Genomic DNA, 20,639 nt, shown 5'->3' on the forward strand with positions numbered 1-20,639 from the left:
GATCTTCCCGGACCGGGGCACGAACCCGTGTCCCCTGCATCGGCAGGCGGACTCTCAACCACTGCGCCACCAGGGAAGCCCTAAAATATATATATTTTGTAAAGACTGCATACCTCTATATAAAAGAAAGACTGTTATCTTTAAAGATGGCCTCTGAATATGTACCTTCTTCTAACTCCTAAGTTACTTTTGGTTCTCATCAACTGTTGCAGCAACGTGAGCCTTCTACCCGGTTCCCCTACCTCCAGGCTTGTCCCACCCCTCCACGTTCCATGCTGTAGAAGGTCATATAGGACCTTCATCAGTGACCACTGCCCACTTCCTAGCCTCGCTCCCCACCATGCTCTGTTCCGGGTATAGTGACCTGAAACAGAAACTACCATGCACCTTCCTGCCTCCATGCCTTGGACCCTGGTTCCTTCCCTCCTGGCATGTTCTTCTCTCTCCATGTCCCTCCTCTTCCTGGCCAACTTCTCCTGGTCCTTAAAGATTCAAGTCAAGCATCACCTCCTGCAGGCGTCTTCCCCACACATCACAAGCAGCGTCGAGAGGCCCTCCTCCAGTCCTCTCACCATCCCCTATACCTCCCCATCCTAGCCTTTCTCGCTCCGCTTTTACGCAACTGGTCCCCCATCAAATAGTGACCTAGGGACTACCTCATTCAACTTTGTATCTGAATACCTGGAACAATTTCAATTAAAAGCTCACTGTAAATAAATTTATTGGGGTGATACAGGAGGATGCTGAGGCTGTTCTGAGGGCACCTTCTTCTTCAAGCTGCTCAAGTCCATCTCCTCCTCTCTGCCAAGTATACCTCCACCAAGACACACCGTCACTTCTGTGCAGGCCTGCTGTGGGCTCAGCTGTGAAGGATGTGACTGGAGCCAAATACATCCAAACCCAGGAGGCTCCCAAACAGACACGGTTCCCATCTCCCCTGCCCAGACACAGCCCTGGGGGTGAGAGGCCAGCCACCTGGCCCATTTTATGTGAATCCACTTGTTTTCACTCCAACCACACTCCTACTTTTAATGGGATTCACACCAAAAGACGTGCTCTGATGATTTCTAAACATAAGCAGAAAATATGCTTGAACGCCCTTCCACAACCAACATGCCACATGTCCAAACCGCAACGGTCTTGGGTAAGTAGGTGATAATGGAGGGGATATGGGGATATATATGTACATAGAGCTGATTCACTTTGTTATACAGCAGAAACTAACACACCACTGTAAAGCAATGATACTCCAATAAAGATGGTTAAAAAAAAAAAAGAGCAGGTGACAATGGATGTGAAAGACTGAGGCTCTAGAACGCCCAGTGGAGATGACCCAGGCCTCTACTCTTTACTATACATCACTCCAACATCCAGGAAGCTACTGCATTCCTCAAACTCTCTAAAAAAAAGAGAGTCCTGTATGTCAAACTTTCTATGTGTGTGTGCATACTCACGTGTATGTTATTTTAAATTCTTATAAAAATTCTTTCTAGATAAACATTGAAGCCTTGGGGGATGGAGTGGAAAGGATAAAATAAGTTGCCTAAGAACACCCAGCTAGTAAGGGGGTGAATTGATGTTAGGTCTAATTCCAAGATTCATGCTCTCAGACCATGAGCACTGAAGTCAGACGAGGGCTTAAATGCTGGCTCTAAACTCTCCAGCTGTGCAATCTTTGGCAGGTTACTTAAGCTCTCTGAGCCTGTATTTCCTCATCTGTATAAGTGACAGATTTAGGTGCAGTGACCTCTGAGGTCTCTTCCACTTGGGACATCAAGTAGCCCCAAGGCTCTACTGTTACAACCTCTGACTTGTTCCTGTGCAGCTTGGGGCAGGGGTCGTACAGGAAGGATGCAGGCTTTAGGACTATTGTGATCCTAGGGGAGCACTGGGGCAGACACATCAAAGCGTTGTGAACCCCGGGGCAGAGCAGGGCTGGGGTCACCCACTCCTGCCCAGAATCAGCCCCCACTCCGTGGCATTCAGACAACCTTCTGGCAGAAATGCTCTTCTCATTCTTCACACATCAGCTCAAACATCATTTCCCAAGGGAAGCCTTTCCTCCCCTGTCCCCTTGCCTCTCAAGGCTGGACCCCTCCCCTCCAGGTACCCTCGCATAGCTCCTCCTACTTCCCCTTTCTTGTACTTAACACAGTGTGTTAAGAATATCCTGCTGTGATCATTCATTAATATCTGTCTCTCACTAGTAAGATTCATGAGGGTAGTGAGTACGTTTATTTTGTCCCCCATTGTATCTCCATTGTCTAGGAAAGAGGAAAGTGTTCGATGGATCTGTATTGAACGAATGGGTTAATTCGTTAATTAATTAATACTACGCAGTCAAGTCTTGATGAGACCAAAGCAGCAGTGTTTTGACTTGAAAGCCGACCTGGAGCGAATTTTAAGATCCTGTCTGATTGCCCAAGTCGTTCGGTACAAAGCTGCATGTCCTTGAGTCTTGGGTTCCTCTCCTCTTCCTGCCAGTCCATGTCACAGCTCATTTGGGGGTGGACAAGGGGATGGCTGTGCACTGACTCTGACATCCCTGAAGTCACCCCACCAATCACCAGGAAGGCCAAGGGGGCTGAAGAAACAGGCTCAAGGTGACAAAGTACATCGGTAAGAAGGGAAGGAAAAGGCCTAGCATTTCAGCTTTCTGGGGTTTAACCACGGGACTGCATCTCTACCAGGGGATCCAAACAAGAGGACTGCTTCAGGAGGGGCTCTGGGACTTCGAGCAAAGCAGCACATCCTTTTCTGCGGAAGGAAGCGTGGGCATCGTCAGCTGGGGGCTTGAGTCTCAAAGACAGCAGACAGCTCCCTGAAGAAGCCTTCACCCTCCCACTCTGCCCCTGTGAGAGGCTCCCAGGGTTCCCTGGGCCTTCTGCAGCCTTCTGTTGATTGTTTGCAAGTCTCTCCCTGACAGCAAAGCCTCCCTCTGGACTCTAGGAACTGGACAGTTCACCGTCTCGCTGAACAAGTCTTGCCGCTGACCCCGCTGGGTCACTGCAAGTGCTGTCAGGCAAACTCCTCACCACCGTCCCACCTCGGCTCTTAATTACCTTCTCCATGCTCTTGTCTATACAGAACTTTTCATCAGGCATTGCCAAGGATTACTTATTTAATACCCTGACTAACACTTTTATCCTTGAAGACTAGGATTTAAAAAATGTATATTTTCCCCCAAGTTTGGTACATATAAAGGGTTAAGATCGTATTAATTCAATGGATAAAGAGGAGGGAGAAAAGAAGGAAGGAAAGAAAAAAGCAGGCAAGAGTGAGAGGGAGGGAGGATAAAAAGGAAGGAGAGAAGGAAGGGCCTAGACTCATGCAGCCCTTTCTTGGTGACATCCCAGTGCAGCTGAGGTCGTGTTCTGCGGTGGGAAGAATGTGGGTTCTGGAGTTAGACAAATCTGGGTTCAAATCCCAGCCCCGTCTCACCCTAACTGTGTGGCTTCAGACAAGTCATTTAAGCTCTCTGAGTTCAGGTGGCGCATTTGCAAAACGAGGATAACAGCTAACGAAGAGGTACATTCCCAGAGGATTAGCGGTAATGCATGTAAAGCACCCTGCACTTTGGCACTGGCTGGGAGGCTGCAGGGGCTCCTTCTGCACTTGGAAAGCATGGAGAGGCATGGGCTGGTTCAAGAACCAACCCATAAGAGCCTGGGTCTGTGCTCTCCACATTGGATACCCATCACCTTTCCTGAGCAGAAAAGCTCAGTCATGGAAATATGGACAGTGAATTAGTAACAACCAAATTATTTTTTACAGATGTTAACAGTATATATCAAGAAAACAAGGGCTCTGCCCCTGGAAGAACTTTCTATAGCCTTTTGCTCTAACCTAACGACGACTGACACTCTATGACACCCACCTGCATTTTAATTGAGTCTCCACTTTCACCCTGAAAACCGACAGTCTGCCAAGTGCGCCTTGGCCCTGGGCCTGTACAGGCACGTTGAGGAGAGCAGAACACAAGACAAGAAGTAACAAAATAGCCATAACTGTGACCAAGTCCTCTGACAGGTGATCCCTTTTCCCCTGTTATTTAACCATGTCTCCTTGACAGTACTTCTCAGGTGTCAAAGTCAACGGCCGTGGGGGTGTTCTACTCTCCCAGGGCCTGTCCAAGCCCTGCCAAAGGTGCTGATGACCAAAAAAATCATCAGAACAAACAAAAAGCACCTGGATTATCCAAGAATGGAACCCCAATTCTCTAAGCCGTGCTCAGCGATCAAGGCCTACGTTACCTGTCACAGATGCTGGCCTGGGACCGGGAGAGCCACGGGCAGGGATCAAGGGTGGTCTTATTCGCCAATGCATATTACCAGTGCCTGGCTCGTTGCCAGCTCAGGAAAGATTTGTGCAATGAATGGACAAATAAATGACAACTGCGTGACCGATGGACTAATAAATGGAGGATTCATGAGCATACAGCACAACCTCCTGTCCTTCCAGCTCCCTCCCCAGCCCACCCCCAAATCCAAATCACCTGTTCTTTCCTTACCCGAGCGATCAGCTCCCCGACCATTCCCGTCCAGGTGCCGTTGGCCTCGGGCACGCCGTACACGCCGTCCCCGACCAGGCGGATCTTGTAGTTGAACCGGAGGATCTCTGCCAGCTCCTTGAGCATGTCCACACAGAAGCCCTCGTAGCGGTCGTTGCCTTCCATCTCCTGGTGGTTTCCCTTCAGCATTAAATACGGGTTTTCCTGCAGCAAAACTGGGCAGCTGTCATTCTCATCTTAGCCCTGGTGTCTCAGCCACACATGACGAGGGGGTCGGGGACACAGGAGGTTGGGAAGAAGATGGGGTGGAAGGGGGGAAGTGGCCTCGGTAATGGGGTACTTCGGAGGTGGCAATTAGCTCCCCTCCCTGACTTCAAGGCACTTCTCTTACCTGGAACACATAAGGGTCCCACTGCACAGAGGGTCCAGTGGAAGCCCCTCCACCTTGTTTAAGGTCATCATCTGAGCCCACCCTGCATTGCATTCCTTCCTTTCTTTCCCCTTCCTTTGTTTATTCCACATAGATGGATCACGGCGGATCATGAGATACAAGGATGCTGACAACAGAGCAAGCGAGACTCTTACATGTACAGAACAACCGCAAACCCGAGGCAGGACGCGTCCGGCCGTGAGCGTTGGGAGGAGGGTCTCTCTGGTGAAACGTCCGGGGAAGGTTCTACGGAGAAGCTGGGATGCAAGCTGGGCTCCGGAGGAAGACAGAACACTGACAGATGGAAGTGGTATGAATGGAGGGCTTCAGAGGCAGGGGAAAGGCAGGATCAAGGGCAAAACCCCGAGTGAGAAGGAGCGCGGCCCATTCGGTGGAGGATGGGGCTGCCCTTGAGTGGGGGCCTGGGCTGTGTGGAGGGGAGGGGTGGTGGATAAATTTAGAAAGATGAATTAGGGTCAGCGTGGGCCTTGGCTGCCAGGACGAGGTGACTGTGCATCCTACATATATAGTAGGGAAGCACTAAGGGTTTTAAAGACTTAAGGATGTGAGTAAAGAATACTATATAGCAAGAGAGAGGTCTGGGAGTGAGGACGGGCCCTCTCCTGATACGGGATGCTGAGTCCTGAGCCGTGCTTGGGGTCAGACTGGATCGCAAAGCTGAAGAATCACAGAGACGGTCAGGCTTGATGCCAGGTTGGGTGTGAGGCACAGGGCGTAGGGTCCTCAGACCCTTGGAGCCTGGGCAGATGACCCAGGATGATGTCATCATGGCCATGGATGGTTTGAAAAGGAAGAGTTTTTGGAACATGTTGAATCTGAGGTGCTGGTCATCGATCCAGGAGGGAACATCCGACTGAATGTTGGAATATGGGGTGAGGGCAGGATCGGGGGCAGAGACGGGGCAGCCTCCGGATGGAGGTGGTGGCTGAAGCTGCAGCATATGAGAGACCATCGTGGGGGAGGACAGAGAGATAAGGCCTGATCTTAGGGAGGGGGGAAATGAAGAGCAGCCGTAGAGGAGGACAAAGCAGAAGCGGCCAGAAAAGCTGACAATCAGGAAAATGTGGTCATGAAGGTCAAGGAGGAAAGGGTTTCAAGCAGGAGAAGGCAGACATTCCCACAAAGAGAGGAAGCAGGGCTGTGAAAGGGCATCTGGGTCACGTGTCCCTGGAGACCCTCGAAGGCAGGTTGGGGGGGGGGGAGGGGGGAGGGGATGGCAGAACCCCACAAGGACGGGTGTGCACGAGAGGTGCACGGGGGAAGGCCGACCAGGATGTTGAGAAGTTCAGAGACAAAAGCTGGCAGAGCTTCTCCACCCAACTGCTACTGGTCACGTCTCTCTCCAAACCTCAGTTCCCCCTCTGCCTGCAACAGGCTTGGAGGATGCCCGGTATCCACCAATCCCTTCATGGATGATTCCCTAAATAGGAGGGTAGCCCAAGGGCAGCAGGGTGTAGATAAGGTGGTAGCGATGGTGTCTTAGGATGGGAGGGACCAGAGTACATGTGTAGGTACAAAGGGAGGAATCCTTAGAAAAGGAGAGATTAGAAAAGGAAGAAAGAGAAGGCTAGCCGGTGCAGCAAAGTCCCGGGAGAGCCAGGGTCTAGGTGAACATGGGAAGTGGGCCTGGGGGTAAGGTGGAGAGCATGGATGTGGGTAGAGAGAGGTGGGGAGGAGGCCCAAGGTACGGAACCGTGCCAGCCCCCAGAGCTGGGGGCAGGTAGGAGGGAAGGCTTGGTGCCTGGAAAGGTTTCCTCGGGGGACACGATGTGGGGTGAGCAGAGAGGAGCGCAGGGTTGCCCAGGCCCAGCTGAGTCAGGAGGCTGAACGCAGATGGGCAGCTGGGAGCGGGGCTTGCAAGGACAGTTGGACTCGGGGACGGGCAGGAGGGGAGATGGCTGAACATCACGGTGGAGTCAATTCTAGAAGCCAACAGAGGGAAGTGCTGAACTGCTGGTTTGCTGAGCTCAAGCTGGAAGAGGCTTCTGGGCTGGGGAAGATGGGGAGCCAGACAGGCCAGAGGTCGCAAAGGGAGGAAGGGGGAGAGCGGTCTTGTGGGTGTGATGAAGCGGAAGAGGGGAAGGTCGGAGGTTCCATGCCAGGGAGAGGGCGCTCCAAGTTGAAGGTGATGTGCTTCCGGTTCATGATCAAGTGCACTGTCATGTCCGTGAAATGGGGCCAAGCTCCCTGACTTCCACACACACTGTCCTCAGCTCACAGGCTCCTCTCTGCCCTTCTTTTGCTTAACCTAACTCATCTCTGTCCTTGGGGTCCCATCCCGCCTCTGACACCAACCCGCTTCTCAGAACCCCTACCGCACTCGCAGCCAGGCCACCACACACTCATTATTCATCCTCCTACACGTGCCGGCTCGCAGGTAGAACGTACGTGGAGCCTGGGACGGACTCCTCCCTGTCTCTGGGGCCCCCGCCCGGCCCCAGCGTCCAGCACTTGTGGATCGTGTGGGTGAAAAGTGCTGAAATGGCCTCACCGACAGGGCTTGGCTGGGCATTTCCACGCCTGGGTTGGAAGGCAACCTCCCAGGGTATCTTTAACGATCCCTTCTGCCCGAGAACTCTCTGCACCTAAGTTAATTTAAAATTCACTGACATATTTAGAGTAAATAAACACGAGGCCAGTATTGGAGGGAGGAGCCGTGAGGGAAGGGGTGATGCTCACTGGCACTTTGGAGGGTCTGGGGGGGCCGAGCGCCGGCCCGGGGCCCTGTCCTGGCAGGAGCACTGGGGGAACGAAGGCAGTGATGCGGGCAAGGTGCTTAACCCGGGGTCTGATGCAGCGGTGTGTTCTAGGGGTGGGAGCTGCGGCTCATTCCGTGTATTTGCCAGCGTTAACCAATAAATCACTCACAAGCCCCGACTGCCCCCTGACGGGAGCAGGATGCAACAGGCCCACGTGCTGAGTTTTAAGGGATAAATCATTCAGATGACCATTTGCCAAGGAGATCCCCCCAAAATGGCCACCGGGGACTAAATTAAGGTAATCATTCCTGGTAAGAGTTACTGACTTCTACACACATGCACAGGAGAAGGTTCTCATTTGAATCGTACTGGCCATGTTTGTAAATGTCGCCCGACACAGAAGTGTCCTTCCCCACCCTCAGGAGCACACGTGTGCATATGTGAACAACCGTGTGCGTGCATGCCCTCACACACAGGCACACGCTCACGGGGTCAGACTGACTTTCCCAGTCTAGAAACATGACCCTGCAGTCTCAGTGTCCCCGTGGGTCTGTGCCAGAGCTCTGAGCCCCGTCCAATTCCAGCCCCGGAAAGGCAGGAAGTACAACCCGGCCATGTCCCCATTTTTCTCTCAAACTCTTAACTGGCTTTTAAGGGACATCTCTGACCCTGTAGGAAGGAATTCCTTCATTCAAATTCTAATCATCAGGAACTTCCCTGGTGGCGCAGTGGTTAAGAATCCACCTGCCAATGCAGGGGACACGGGTTCGGGCCCCGGTCCGGGAAGATCCCACACGCCGCGGAGCGACTAAGCCCGTGCGCCACAACTACTGAGCCTGTGCTCTAGAGCCCGCGAGCCACAACTACTGAGCCCATGTGCCACAACTACTGAACCCGTGTGCCACAACTACTGAGCCCGTGCCACAACTACTGAAGCCCGCATGCCTAGAGCCCGTGCTCCGTAACAAGAGAAGCCACCGCCATGAGAAGGCCGCGCACCACAACGAAGAGTAGCCCCTGCTCGCCGCAACTAGAGAAAGCCCGCGCACAACAACGAAGACCCAACACAGCCAAAAAAAAAAAAAAAAGAAAAAGAAAAGAAAATTGTAATTATCAGGCTCCTACTTTGTGTCAGGCTCCCCAGTCTTTCAGGAGCCCTCATCTGGAAGGGGAGGTAGACCTGTAAACGCCAACTCTAATAGGAGAAAGGTGTGTACAAAATGTGAGAGGAAGGGAGCAGGCAGGAGGCAGATGAGGGAAGACCTCACGGAAGAGGGGACATCAGAGCCAAGCTGCGAAGGCTGTACAAGTATTTCCAGGTGGAAACAGGAATTCACAGAGAGGGTATTCCAGGCAGAGGGAACAGCATGTACAGAGGCAGGGAACAGCATGATGTAGTGAGGAAGTGTCAGGCAGTCCAGTGCTGCCAGACCCCACGTGGCATGGAGAGGAAGCAGGTACAGCAGGCTGGGCTTGATGACGAGGGGTTTATATTCCAAGCTCAGGGCCGGTCGCTCCTGGGCAGCACTGAAGTGAGGAAATGACAGGACGGTTCTGATTTTAGAATGACCGCGCAGCCAGAAGGGCGGGGCTGGGGAGAGACAGACTGAACAAGTGAGAAGGGGGCCTTTGAGGAGGCCACGTGCAGCTCCAGTGAAGAGGTGGCTACACCTATGTTAGGGCATGTGCTTGAGGATGGACAGCAGGTGACAGACTCAGGAAGTCCTTCAGAGGCGGAGAAGGTCCCAGCAATCATGTGCGTGTTGCCCCCACTTGGCCAGGACCACCGCTCAGCCTCGCTGCAGCTCAGCCAGGCACTCCCAGGTCTCAGGGGCTTGGTGACACACCCCCACCCCCAAATCCTGCTGACATTTCCACGTTGGTTCAGATGAGCTCAGGTTGGGCTGAGGTGGGGAGTGGCTAAAACCCTGCGAGCTGGAACTGCCTTCTCCATCCTTTGCTTTGTTCCCTCTGCCTGGAATGTTCCTTCCCAGACGGCCACGTGGTTGTCACCTCACCTCCTCAGGTCTCTACTCGGATCTGCCCTTCTCAGTGAAGCCAGCAGCCCCTCTCCCCTTCCTCAGCTCTGTCTACACCCGAGCACCTAGAACAGCGCCCAGCACACAGGAGTGCCCCCTAAACATTCACTGAATGAATGACTGAAAATATTCGGTGACCCCCTGTCTCTTACCAAATGAAGGGAAAACTCACAAGCTTGACATTCAAGTCCCTAAGCATTATGGACCCAGCCCGCTTCTCCAGCCCCAGGCCTTTCCCTCTCTACCAATGCCCATTTCCTAGAAACCTGCACTTTTTGGCATTTCCTGAGTGCCCGACAACACTCTCCTTAGTCCACTTCTCCCTCCTCATCACCCCTGTCTTTGGGGGCCCACCCTCAATGTCCCTCTCCTCGGAAGGCTTTGCTGACCTCCCCGATGGGATGGGACCTCTCTCTTGTTCACCCCCCATGGCGCTAGGCGTGCACCTCTTTCCTGGCTTTTATCCTGCTCTGCTCACAGTGGATCAGTTATTTCAGTGCAGGGCTCCTGAGCCCCAGGAGTTCATGAACGTAGTGTTGGAGGTCCCTGAGCTCTTTTTATTATCTCGAAAGCCTGAAAGAAACGGACACGTTTCCAAACCTTGCACAGTTACCAACAGCACAATAGGCTGAACAGGCTAATAGTCGAGTCTGTCTGGGGCTGGGATTCCATCAGTGCGGCCACACTGATTATCTCCCGTGGATAAGATGCTGGGCCCGGCAGGGAAATAGGTTTTTGATTGGTTAAAAGGAGGTGGGGGAAGGGGGCAAACTAATAATTACTTAATACATGCAGTTGGTTAATGGACAAATCTTTTAAAACCCGAAGTCTTCAGGGATGGGGGGAGGGGAGAAGAAGATGACTTTGGCCGTGAACGCACTTGATTTGTGCCATCTAATAAATTACAGCCTGTTTGAGGACAGAGACCGAGTCTCACTCAGCTTCGTGTCTCCAAGAATGAGCACAGTGCCTGGCACACGGGGGAAGGGCTTGGTAAGTGTCGAAGAGAACTGAATCAAATAAAAAAGGCAGATGGTCCCTTGCTCTATAGATTGAGAACTTTCTTTTGATCATCTGGAAATGAAGAAATAGGCCATGAAAACCCATTGAGATTCAGGTGTCCACTGCCAGGGATGCAACTTGTACAAGCAGGCACCAAGCAAAGCAGGCTGTCGTGAAAGAGTAGGAGCCACCCTGGGGGACTTCTCCCGCGTGTCCTAGGTGCCCTGCCCTTGGCTGTGCACGGCTGCCCTGGCTGTCAGGGTGCCCCTGGAAGAGGCATCCACAAGCTGTGCTGTCTTGCCACCCCATCCTGCTTCCCCAGCTGCTTTGGAACTCATCAGATATCATTTCCATATGAAACAGCAACTTGAGTTTAATTACACTGCCATAAATTGGTCTCCGTGCTGTGATTAGAGCTCCCATCCTCTGTTCACGGGGAGGCTGGGAACGCCTGGAGATGGAGGAGGCACCCCGGAGAGTGGCAGCTGGGAGGCCCAGGGGGCACCCGCTTACCAGGATGGTGGTGACGACCAGGGTGGTGTTGAAGAGACTGTCGGAGACGTTGGAGGCGTAGAGGCGGCTGTCCATGCTGAGGCCGTCTGCCACGTGCCACTGGCCAATCTGAGGAGACCAAGGAGACAGGCTGGGAAGGGGTGGGGGGAGGAGGAGGCTGGGGAGCTGGGGTGTTGAGGTCCTACGGGCCTCCAGGGCTGGGAGAGCTGAGAGGCCGGTCCCCTGCCTCTGGCGGGGGTACATGTACGTCACAGAAGGAGGGAGAGATGCAGAGTGCAGAGCAAAGGGGTGGGACCGGGGCGGGGCTACCAGGGTTGGGGGGTCAGGGGTGGGTGGGGAGACTGCGAGGGGAGGGGAAGACTTAAGAGAGAGGTGGAAAAGGAAAATGGAAAAAGAAATCAGGAATGCAATGCAGTTCAGGGATGCTCTCTCACCTAGAAGGGAAGGGAGACCCTGGAATTGCATCATCTGGAGGCAGGACAGAGCCTTCCCTTTCCCTACAGTCTGCCTTCAATAAGCCTCATTATCTAAATAAGAACCAGAATGGTTACTGGAGAGAACTGGCCTTTACTAGGCTCTTCAATAAATGTCTGCTGAATGGTTCAATAGATGGATGAACCAGAAGAGGGAAGGAAGACCAGGCTCTAGTCCTGGTGGATTCACTTTGCTGGCTGCAAGAACCTAGGCAAGTTACTTCGATCTTTCCAAGTCTCAGTTTCCCCAGCTATAAATGGGGGCAGTAACGTTTGCTCTGCCATCTTCTCAGAGCCACCTGAGATCATGCATGTGCCAGTTCGAGGTTACATTGTTCAGCCAGACCCAGGAGCGTGGATCTCCACTGTGTAAACCCAGAAATGACTGAACCTCTCTGAAGGTATTTCCTCATCTGTAAAATGGGAATAATAGAAACATTATGTGGTCATTGTGAGAATGTATTTAAGCTGAAACTCAATAAATGCTAGTTTCCTTCCTTTTCCCCATTGTCTTGACTCCTAGGGGGGAAAATATCCACAACTTACTCAGTTCCCCCTTTTTAGAAAGTCACCTAAATCGAAATTCAGCATCATTGGGGTTTTAGAGAGTTGGTTTGTTTTCCCGGTGGAACCCTTTCTATAACTACAGATACGTGTGTGTGCTACCAATACATTTCTACTAGCTGGAGCCCCTGGCAACTCATTTCTGTTGCTGGGTGTTGGAGGTGGGCCACCAGGAGAGACGGCTGATAGCTGGCTAGAAAGCCAATGAAATGCACACATCCGCCTCTGCCAGGCATCTCCAGGCACCAGCGGCGGCTTCCCTGGAAAACCCTCACAAGTTCCATGGATGCCACATGGCTCTACCCACAAGAGCTGGGCTCTGGGTTCCTCTTGTGGAAGCTCCAACCACAATAAAGACACATCTCCCTCTTGGTCCCCACCGCCCCTCCCCCGGGGCCGGAGCGTTGGGGGTCTCACAGGGAGCAGTAAGCATCTCCCTGATGTCATGGTCTGGACCTTGAAGAGGGGAGGTCCAGGCAGGAGCCCGATGGTCTCCCCAGGTGAGCCCTTCACCTGCCAAAGGAGAGATGACCAAAAACCCCTCTCCAAGCCTCAGCAAGGATGCCACCGGAGGGGGCTGGGCAGCTTTCTCCACCTCTGTGTGGGCAGAAAAGTGAGGCACGTGCCCTTGTTCATTTTAGTTTACAAGTCGTGTCCTCTGCACATCCACACCGGAAGCCCCGTCTAGATAAAGAAACTGACGCCAAGATAAGAGCCCATCCAACTTGCCCGAGGTCACCTCCCCATCAGCTGAGACACCTGAGCTTTAAGCCCTGGGCTCTTAACCCTGGATGAGTCTCCCCAGGGAAGCCTTCGTGGCTCTCCTGCCTGGCTCTTCCAGTGTCCTACTGCACGTTTTGTTGACTCGTCCACCTCCCCGGCTAGCCTGTGAGGGGCTGGCTTGCTAATGCCCACAGCCCGGCGCCCTGCTCAGGGACCGGTACTCGGAGGCGGGGGAAACCATCACTTGGGCTGAGTGCTGCTGTCGGTAAGGCACGGGCAGGAGGTAGGCAAGCGTCCTCTGGTCTCTGGAGGGCCCACGGGAGGGACCAGCCAGGTCAGGGTACGGCCTGAGCTTCCCCTCCTCCTCTCTCTCTTCAGGGGAGAGAGATGGGGAGGATAAGGGATGAGCAGCTAGATTTTCAAGTGAAGGGGAAAGGAGAACAATAGTTACCGGACCTCTCTCGTGCTGGACGTGTTCTATCATCTCTCTGAATTCTCCCACCAGCCTTGTGGAGTAGTGATGATGTTTTTATTTACGAGGACACTGGGGCTCAGAGGTTTAATGGCTTGTCTAAGGTCACCTGGCTAGCAGGTGATGCACGGGCTTGAACACAGAGCTGTCTGACTCCTAAATCCAAGACTTTTCCATGTCCGCTGCTGTCTCTTGGGCGGGGATGCCAAGGACTCCTCCACATAAGCAGGCCTGACCAACCAGAGAAAGGCTCAAAGGAGTCTAGGCCACACAGCAAGAACCCTGGACACGGCTTTTTCCCTCCTGGGTTTTTACATCCACAAAGTCAGGTGAAATGAGGCTGCTTCCCTCTCTTCAAAATGGCTAGAATTGGCTTCTGACAGTCTCCTAGGATAGGAAGGGCCAGATTTGGACAGAAGGACATGAAGAACAATTAGGCCGGATGTCAGCATCTGGATGTTTGGGACAGGACTGAACTTCTCAGAGTCCTGTTATCTAAACATGCACTTCACACGACAGGACCAGCAAGACCTCACCCCCCCACTCCCCCCACAATTTCCCACACCCGTTGTTCTCAGGGGACCCCATCCTCACTAATTGCCTGCCCCAGTTCCAGACTCCCTGTCTGACCCAAGCCACGAGGTAGATAGGTTGCCACAAAAGCCAGGGATAGAAATGATTTACCCAGACCCAGATCTGACAGCCTGAGCCATGTCGCCTCCCACACCCACCTCTGGGGACGTGGCAAAAAGACAAACTAGCCTCCAAGCTCCAGTCAGGAAATGAATGTCCCACCAACCCTCCCATTAGCCCCCGAGAAATTAATAAACTCATCAGATCCAACAAAGCGGCTTTGGCAGCTATTACCCGGAGCAATCTAACTGAGGAAAGGCAGTTAGAGGAAGGAGAGGAGAGGAAAGGCAGTTAAAGGAAGGAGAGTGGGAGACAGAGCCAGGCGCCCTGGGATACAGGCTAATTGCCCCATCCACTGGGCATCTTCCATGCCACACACAAGCCAGGGGTGGGCAGGAGATACAGCGCTCATCACCGACAATCTGTGGCTCTGTCTCTAGCCAAATTCCCTTGCTCCACCCCGCTGACACCTGCCCCCAAACCTCCTGGAGGAACAGCGGCTTTGTAAGCCTCTTCCACATGCCCACATGTGCCAGCTTGATTGTGCTTCAAATAATGTCTTTCCGTGGCCCTCTCTCTGTGCTTTCTGTCTCTCTCACTTGCTCTGCCGTCCCACCAGTTTAGAGACTCCAGGGGTTGCAGTGAAGGGAGGAGAGGGTATGGATTTAGACACCACCACTGCAAGCCCACACAGCGCCTTAAGGCAGGTAAGAAAAAGGCACCCTCTGGGCTGATGTGGCCCTGCGGGTGCACAGCTGGACATGCTGACTGCAGCCTCTACTCACCACTGAGCTTCCCACAGTCTGCACCACGAATGCAACGGCCCCAGAGTGGGAGGACCTGAGTTTAACTTGGCTTCTCTGCTTATGAGCTGTGTGACCCTGGGTGAGTTACTTAATTCCTCTGAGCCTCAGTTTCCCCATCTATAAAATGGGGGTTAAAATAGTAATGACTACTTCCTAGGGCTCTTAAGGAGATTAAATCTGATGGTATATGTGCCAAGAACTAGGTGAGTATTCATAGAATTTGTCATGCCATCGTCTGAGACAGAAGATGGGAATCTCTTCTGTGCCCTACACTTTGCACTGTAGACTCCAGTTTAGTAGATTAGACCAGTGTCTCATACTTTGGTTCCTGCACCGGCAACGTCAACGTTAGAAATGCAAATTCTTGGGCCCCGTTCCAGACTGACTAAATCGGACAGTTCAGGAGCAGGAGCCAGCAGTACGTGTTGTAGCCAGCTCTCCAGTGATTCTGATGCAAGCTGGGTTCGAGCAAAGCACATAGAGCAACTCAGACGACAAACATGATGTCAGGGAGAGGCAAGGGTGTGGGAATGAAGAGCGGCTGAGGGCCCACCTGTGGCAAGCTAGGAAATGTTTAAAAACTGGCTCTCCAGGAAAAAAGGCCTTGTCTGATCTGCCCACTTCTGTGGTGTAAACACGCCCACCGTGGCTGACTTCAAGCTACCCACATGCAGTCACGGGACACCGAGTTGGGAAGAGAAGTGTATAACGGGCTCTGGCTGGCCGGGCAAGCTGGTGCCACCACACTCACAGGCCCTGTGCTGGGCGCTCGTTTATGCTTACAAATCTCACTGCCACCCTACTTATGAGTAAGGAAAGTGATGTCCACATAGGTAATAATTTACCTGAATCACAGAGCTGAGGCGTGGAAAAAACCAATGTGCTGCTTCATTGCGATCGCAATATTTAAAACAAATGTGTATTCCTTCTCACTACTGATTCTATGCTCTTAGAAGAAACTAGAAGTGCTTTGTCAAATATGAAAATCGAGGTAAATATAACTGATGTGTGTTTGCACGTGCACAGAAAGTATCATTTATCCAACTTCCCCAAAGGACACAGAATCCATATAAATTAATAATAATCTTGCTCCCTGGCTGTATAAAAATAAAATAAAATAAAATTCAAATAAAAAAATAATCATGTTGTCCCTTTAAGCACTAAAATTGGGGGGGGGAGGGTTTTAATTATTTATTTGCAAGTATTATTTCCCAAAATTCTTTCAAAGGGAATTATACTTTCTGCTGTCCTCTTAAACAGAGTAGACATCTTTCCCTTCGTGCAGTGTCATCCTTTTGAAGCCAATTATTACCCTGTCCTGGGATATAGTGCTGCTCGTTGGTTCCTGAAATGTGGCGGCCTCCACCCTCATTGCTGTGCTTTCATAAGTTAATTTGTCTACTTTTCTTAGTGCCTCTTTTCTGATTGTGAACTGTCATTTCCTTCCGCTATTTGGATAGCTGTCTCGAATTGGTCCTTTCCTTCCAGCAGTTGTGTTTAAGATTCCTGGCTGAGCAACCAAGGGACCAAACTTGAAAGAACTGCTGTAAGGAAAGTACAGATAAGCCCTGACTGATGGGGCCTCGGGTCTTTAGTGAACAGACCCTGTGACATTGATATGGACAACCCACGGTCCCTTGGAGAGGTGACTGCTGTACAGTTGAATGAGTGTGGTCTGCCGTGTGACCCTGGGTCAGCGTCAGCAAGCTGGTCACTCCCTCAGCAATGCACCATGGGAAATGCTTGTCCAGGGGCCCTGACCGCAGGCATCGCCTGCTGAAAGAGCTGGTTGTGTGTCGCCCAGAGACCGCATTAGCATCCGGCACTGTGACCTCAGGGCTGGGCGACCCTGAGCAAGTCACTTAATTTCCCCGAGTCTCACCTTTCCCTGCCCTCCACCCTAATCCAAGCTCCCACTGAACTTGCCCCGGACTAGGATCCCCCGGGGCCTCTCTTTGTTCTGTTCTCCGCTCAGAAGCAGCCAGCTGCCTCTATCAAGTCTCAACTATGATCACACCGTCCCCTGCTGAAACCCTTCAATTCTTCTCCCACTTTCGTTTAAGGATAGAAACCAAAATCCTTAACATGGCCCACCAAGCCCATGAGGCCTGGCCTCTGCTCACCCTCCACGCTCATCTCACACCATCTTTCCCGGCTTTATCTGTGCTCCTGGCACACCTATGAGTTCACGTGCAACAAGCGCCTTCCTGCCAGGGTCTCTGTGCGTGCTGTCCCCTGTCTGGACTCTCCTTGCTGCCCGACCCCTTGGCCCCCAGCCCCATTGCAGCTAGTTCAGGGGTTGGCAGACCACGGACTACAGGCCCAATCCGGCCCGCTGCCTGTTTCAGGAAATAAAGTTTTACTGGAACATAGTCACGCCGATTCATTGATGTACGGTCTGTGACTGCACTCACCTACAACAGTAAAGCTGCAAAGTCTAAATTTTTACTATCTGGGCCTATTTTATAAAAAGAAGTTTTCCAAACCTTGATCTAGTTTATTATACCTGTTAAAGCCTCAGGCCTCAGTTGAGAAATCACTACCTTCAGAAAGCCTTTCCTTTAACTCCCAAAGTCAAACTTCTCCCCGAACCACATTCCTTTAGAGCATCTGCCTCGGGCTGTCATTATACATTCATTAATGAGACCATTGCTCACCACCTGTCTTTCTCCCTGTGCCGCTGGGGGAGAGCCCTCCGCTGTCGCCTGAGCTGGGAGGTCCTGCCCAGAGCAGCCACAAGCTTCTCGCTCGCAGCTCTCCCGCTCCCGCCTAGAATCACTTGAGGTTGTCATTTTGCCGCTTTGTTCTCTCCCAAATAGGTAAAAAGGGATTCATTTTTAAAACCCTGAGGGATTTCCTGACATCCGTACCTGCCTCTGTGAGTACGCACATGGCTCTGTAACGTTTAATACTTTATGTACGTGTAGATGACTGTTCTTTGCACTCAGCGCTGCCAGGATGCAGCTTCTAGACAGGCTGACATAACTCCACCGCCGGGCAAGCCCTTCTGCTTCAGAGTCAGAGTTCGCAAACACTTACTGATCACCTTTGCACGCTGGGCACTCAGCCACGTGACTTGCTTATGTAAATTTCTCTGATTCTGCATAACAACCCTGTTATCATTCCCACCTGAGAAATGTAGGCGCTTCAGACAACAGTAATAACACTTAAAGGCTTAATGTAGGCATTTCATACAAGTTTTTGTTGAATGAATGAATGATTGAAATTGAGATAGAGATGTCAAACAACTTGCTGAGGATCACAGTTAATAGACGATGGAACTGAGATTTGAACTCAGGTTCTATTTACTGCTATACTATCTGGTTGGGGCAGGGCAAGTGCAGGCTACCCCGACCTTAAGATCTGGGCCTTCCCACACACCTCTCTGATCACCGTGAACTTGTTCTTTGGCGAATACAGACCTGAAGGTATTCAGCTACAGGAGTCCACGAGAGCGATCCTGACCAAGGCACAGGGTAGTTGCTTAGGGGCTTAGCACAGGGAGATGCAGAGGGAAGGCACCAGGAGACCTACATTTTCTTAACTCTTCTGCCATGCATAAGCTCTGTGACCTTGAGCAAGTCACTTAACCTCTCTGAATCTTCCTCATCTGCAAAGTGGAAATAAACGAATCTGCCTACCCATAGTACAGCAATGCTGTTGCTAAGCAACTGAGTTAGTGTGTACGATGGCTTTTGATGAGCCATAATAAGCCATGGGAACTTAAGATAATAGCACTACTGTCCGTCTGGTGGAAATGCATCTGACCAGAAGTCACGTTCTACCCTGCCTGTTCTACCCTGTGTGGCCCTGGGAAGTCAATTTTGCTGCCTATAAGACAAGGGTAGTTAGTCTTTCTCCCCTTCTCCTCTTATTGGGATGATAGGAGATGATCACAGCCGTGACAAAAGTTTAAAGGCCTATGCAAACGCAAGCTCTTTCTTCCAGTTCCTTGTTCTCTAGGGCCATCCCAAAGGTGGACGAGCCATAACCAACGACTCAGTATTTTTAACCTCAGTTTCAGGGTTCAAAGTTGAAGTTCTCACTAGGAAGAATACATAAAATAATGTATTAGTGTCTCCTTGAGTTCACAGAACTAATTTCAACATACAGGCAGGAAGAATGACAGTCAGACGTGAACCACTACAGCTAGAGGCCTCAGGAATTGAGACTGAGTTATAGTTTGGAGTGTCTGTAGTATAGGTCTGTGCCTTGATATATGACCAGCCAAAAAGCTTTGTAATGTAAGCCTCCGTGGTGAACCCCTGGCATGAAGGAACAAAATGTTTATTGACTTTAAATCTAATATCTCCAATCATAAAACTTTAGTTCACATGGGAGACTGGATCACGAGTGAGGGTCCCTGACTGAGGGGTTGACCTGGGGAACAAAGGGAGTTATCGATGTTGGCGGAAGAGCTCATTTTCTCAGCCAAAATATTCTTTTAGCAGAAAATATGTGCTTACATGCACAATACGGTAAAAACCCAGGATCAAAGGACAACAGTGGCAAATGCCAAAGGTAAGAGATCAAAAACAATCCCGGGGAAAGCTGGGAAGACTTCCTATCAAATGAGCCCTTCCTGGGCTGATTAAGCCTTCAGCTGAGTTGGTCTAAGGCAGTGTTTTGTTCAACTGCGGCTGCTACCCGTTAGTGGGTTAGGAAATCAATTTAGTGGGTCCAGACCTGCATTTTAAAAATGAAATATATATCCAGAATAGATCAGAGTGCAACCCACACACCAGGGGCAACTACTGTTTCATAAGCTTTGGTTTCAATTATGTGTAGGTGGGTGTTCATGTGTGTCCTGGATTGGCAACCAGAATGCGAGTCATGCTCAGAAAGGATGAAAGTGCCTGGCCCAGGGGATTCGGACACCTTACCTGTTCGCTACTCTATACACAGCCCCTAGCAGAGTACCTGCAACACAACTGATGCTCCATAAATACATTTTGGGCATCAGTGAACTCCTATCCTAATTACTTGTAACTAAAGGACTAACTATAAGAAAATTGCACAAGCTGATACTTTTGAGCATTTATCGCATGTCAAATACTGGACTAAATGCTTTACATTTGTTATCTAATCTTCCCAACCACACTATAAGGGAGGTACTATTGATACTATCATCCCCATTTTACAGATTAGAAAACTGAGGCTCGGAGAGGTTAGGTTTCTTGCCCAAAGTTCCACACTTAACGCAGATGCAAACCCAGGCAGGTCCACTCTGCAGCACTGCCCCCAAGATATTAATTTTCCTGGGCTGTGGATATGTAGTTATATATTTGGAAAACATTTTAATTGTTATTCCTTATCCATTGGTATTTGCCATAAGCTTTCCTGCTTGAAAGTCCACATCCCTGAGGTCAGACTTTGCTTTTCCTTGCCTTTGATTCTGACTTACCTATTTATGAGAGGATATTTATTTATTTATTTATTTTAACATCTTTATTGGAGTATAATTGCGTTACAATGGTGTGTTAGTTTCTGCCATATAACAAAGTGAATCAGCTATACATATACGTACATCCCCATATCTCTTCCCTCTTGTGTCTCCCTCCCACCTTCCCTATCCCACCCCTCTAGGTGGTCACAAAGCACCGAGCTGATCTCCCTGTGCTATGCGGCTGCTTCCCACTAGCTATCTATTTTACATTTGGTAGTGTACATATGTCCATGCCACTCTCTTACTTCATCCCAGCTTACCCTTCCCTCTCCCTGTGTCCTCAAGTCCATTCTCTACGTCTGAGTCTT

General features: G+C 51.0%; 1 protein-coding gene across 1 annotated transcript in view; it reads right to left on the reverse strand.

Moving 5' to 3' along the window:
- Positions 1-20,639, reverse strand: part of GRIK4 (glutamate ionotropic receptor kainate type subunit 4) — a 307,210-nt gene that overhangs the window by 65,595 nt on the left and 220,976 nt on the right. Inside the window, exons 10-11 of the mRNA XM_007121709.2 lie at positions 11,215-11,322; positions 4,511-4,714 (exon numbers count right to left, since the gene is read on the reverse strand). Coding sequence (XP_007121771.1) covers positions 4,511-4,714; positions 11,215-11,322 — 312 coding nt within the window. The remainder of the gene's footprint in view (positions 1-4,510; positions 4,715-11,214; positions 11,323-20,639) is intronic.

The sequence above is a fragment of the Physeter macrocephalus genome, chromosome 16 (genome assembly GCF_002837175.3).
Source record: "Physeter macrocephalus isolate SW-GA chromosome 16, ASM283717v5, whole genome shotgun sequence".
Taxonomy (NCBI): Eukaryota; Metazoa; Chordata; class Mammalia; order Artiodactyla; family Physeteridae; genus Physeter; species Physeter macrocephalus.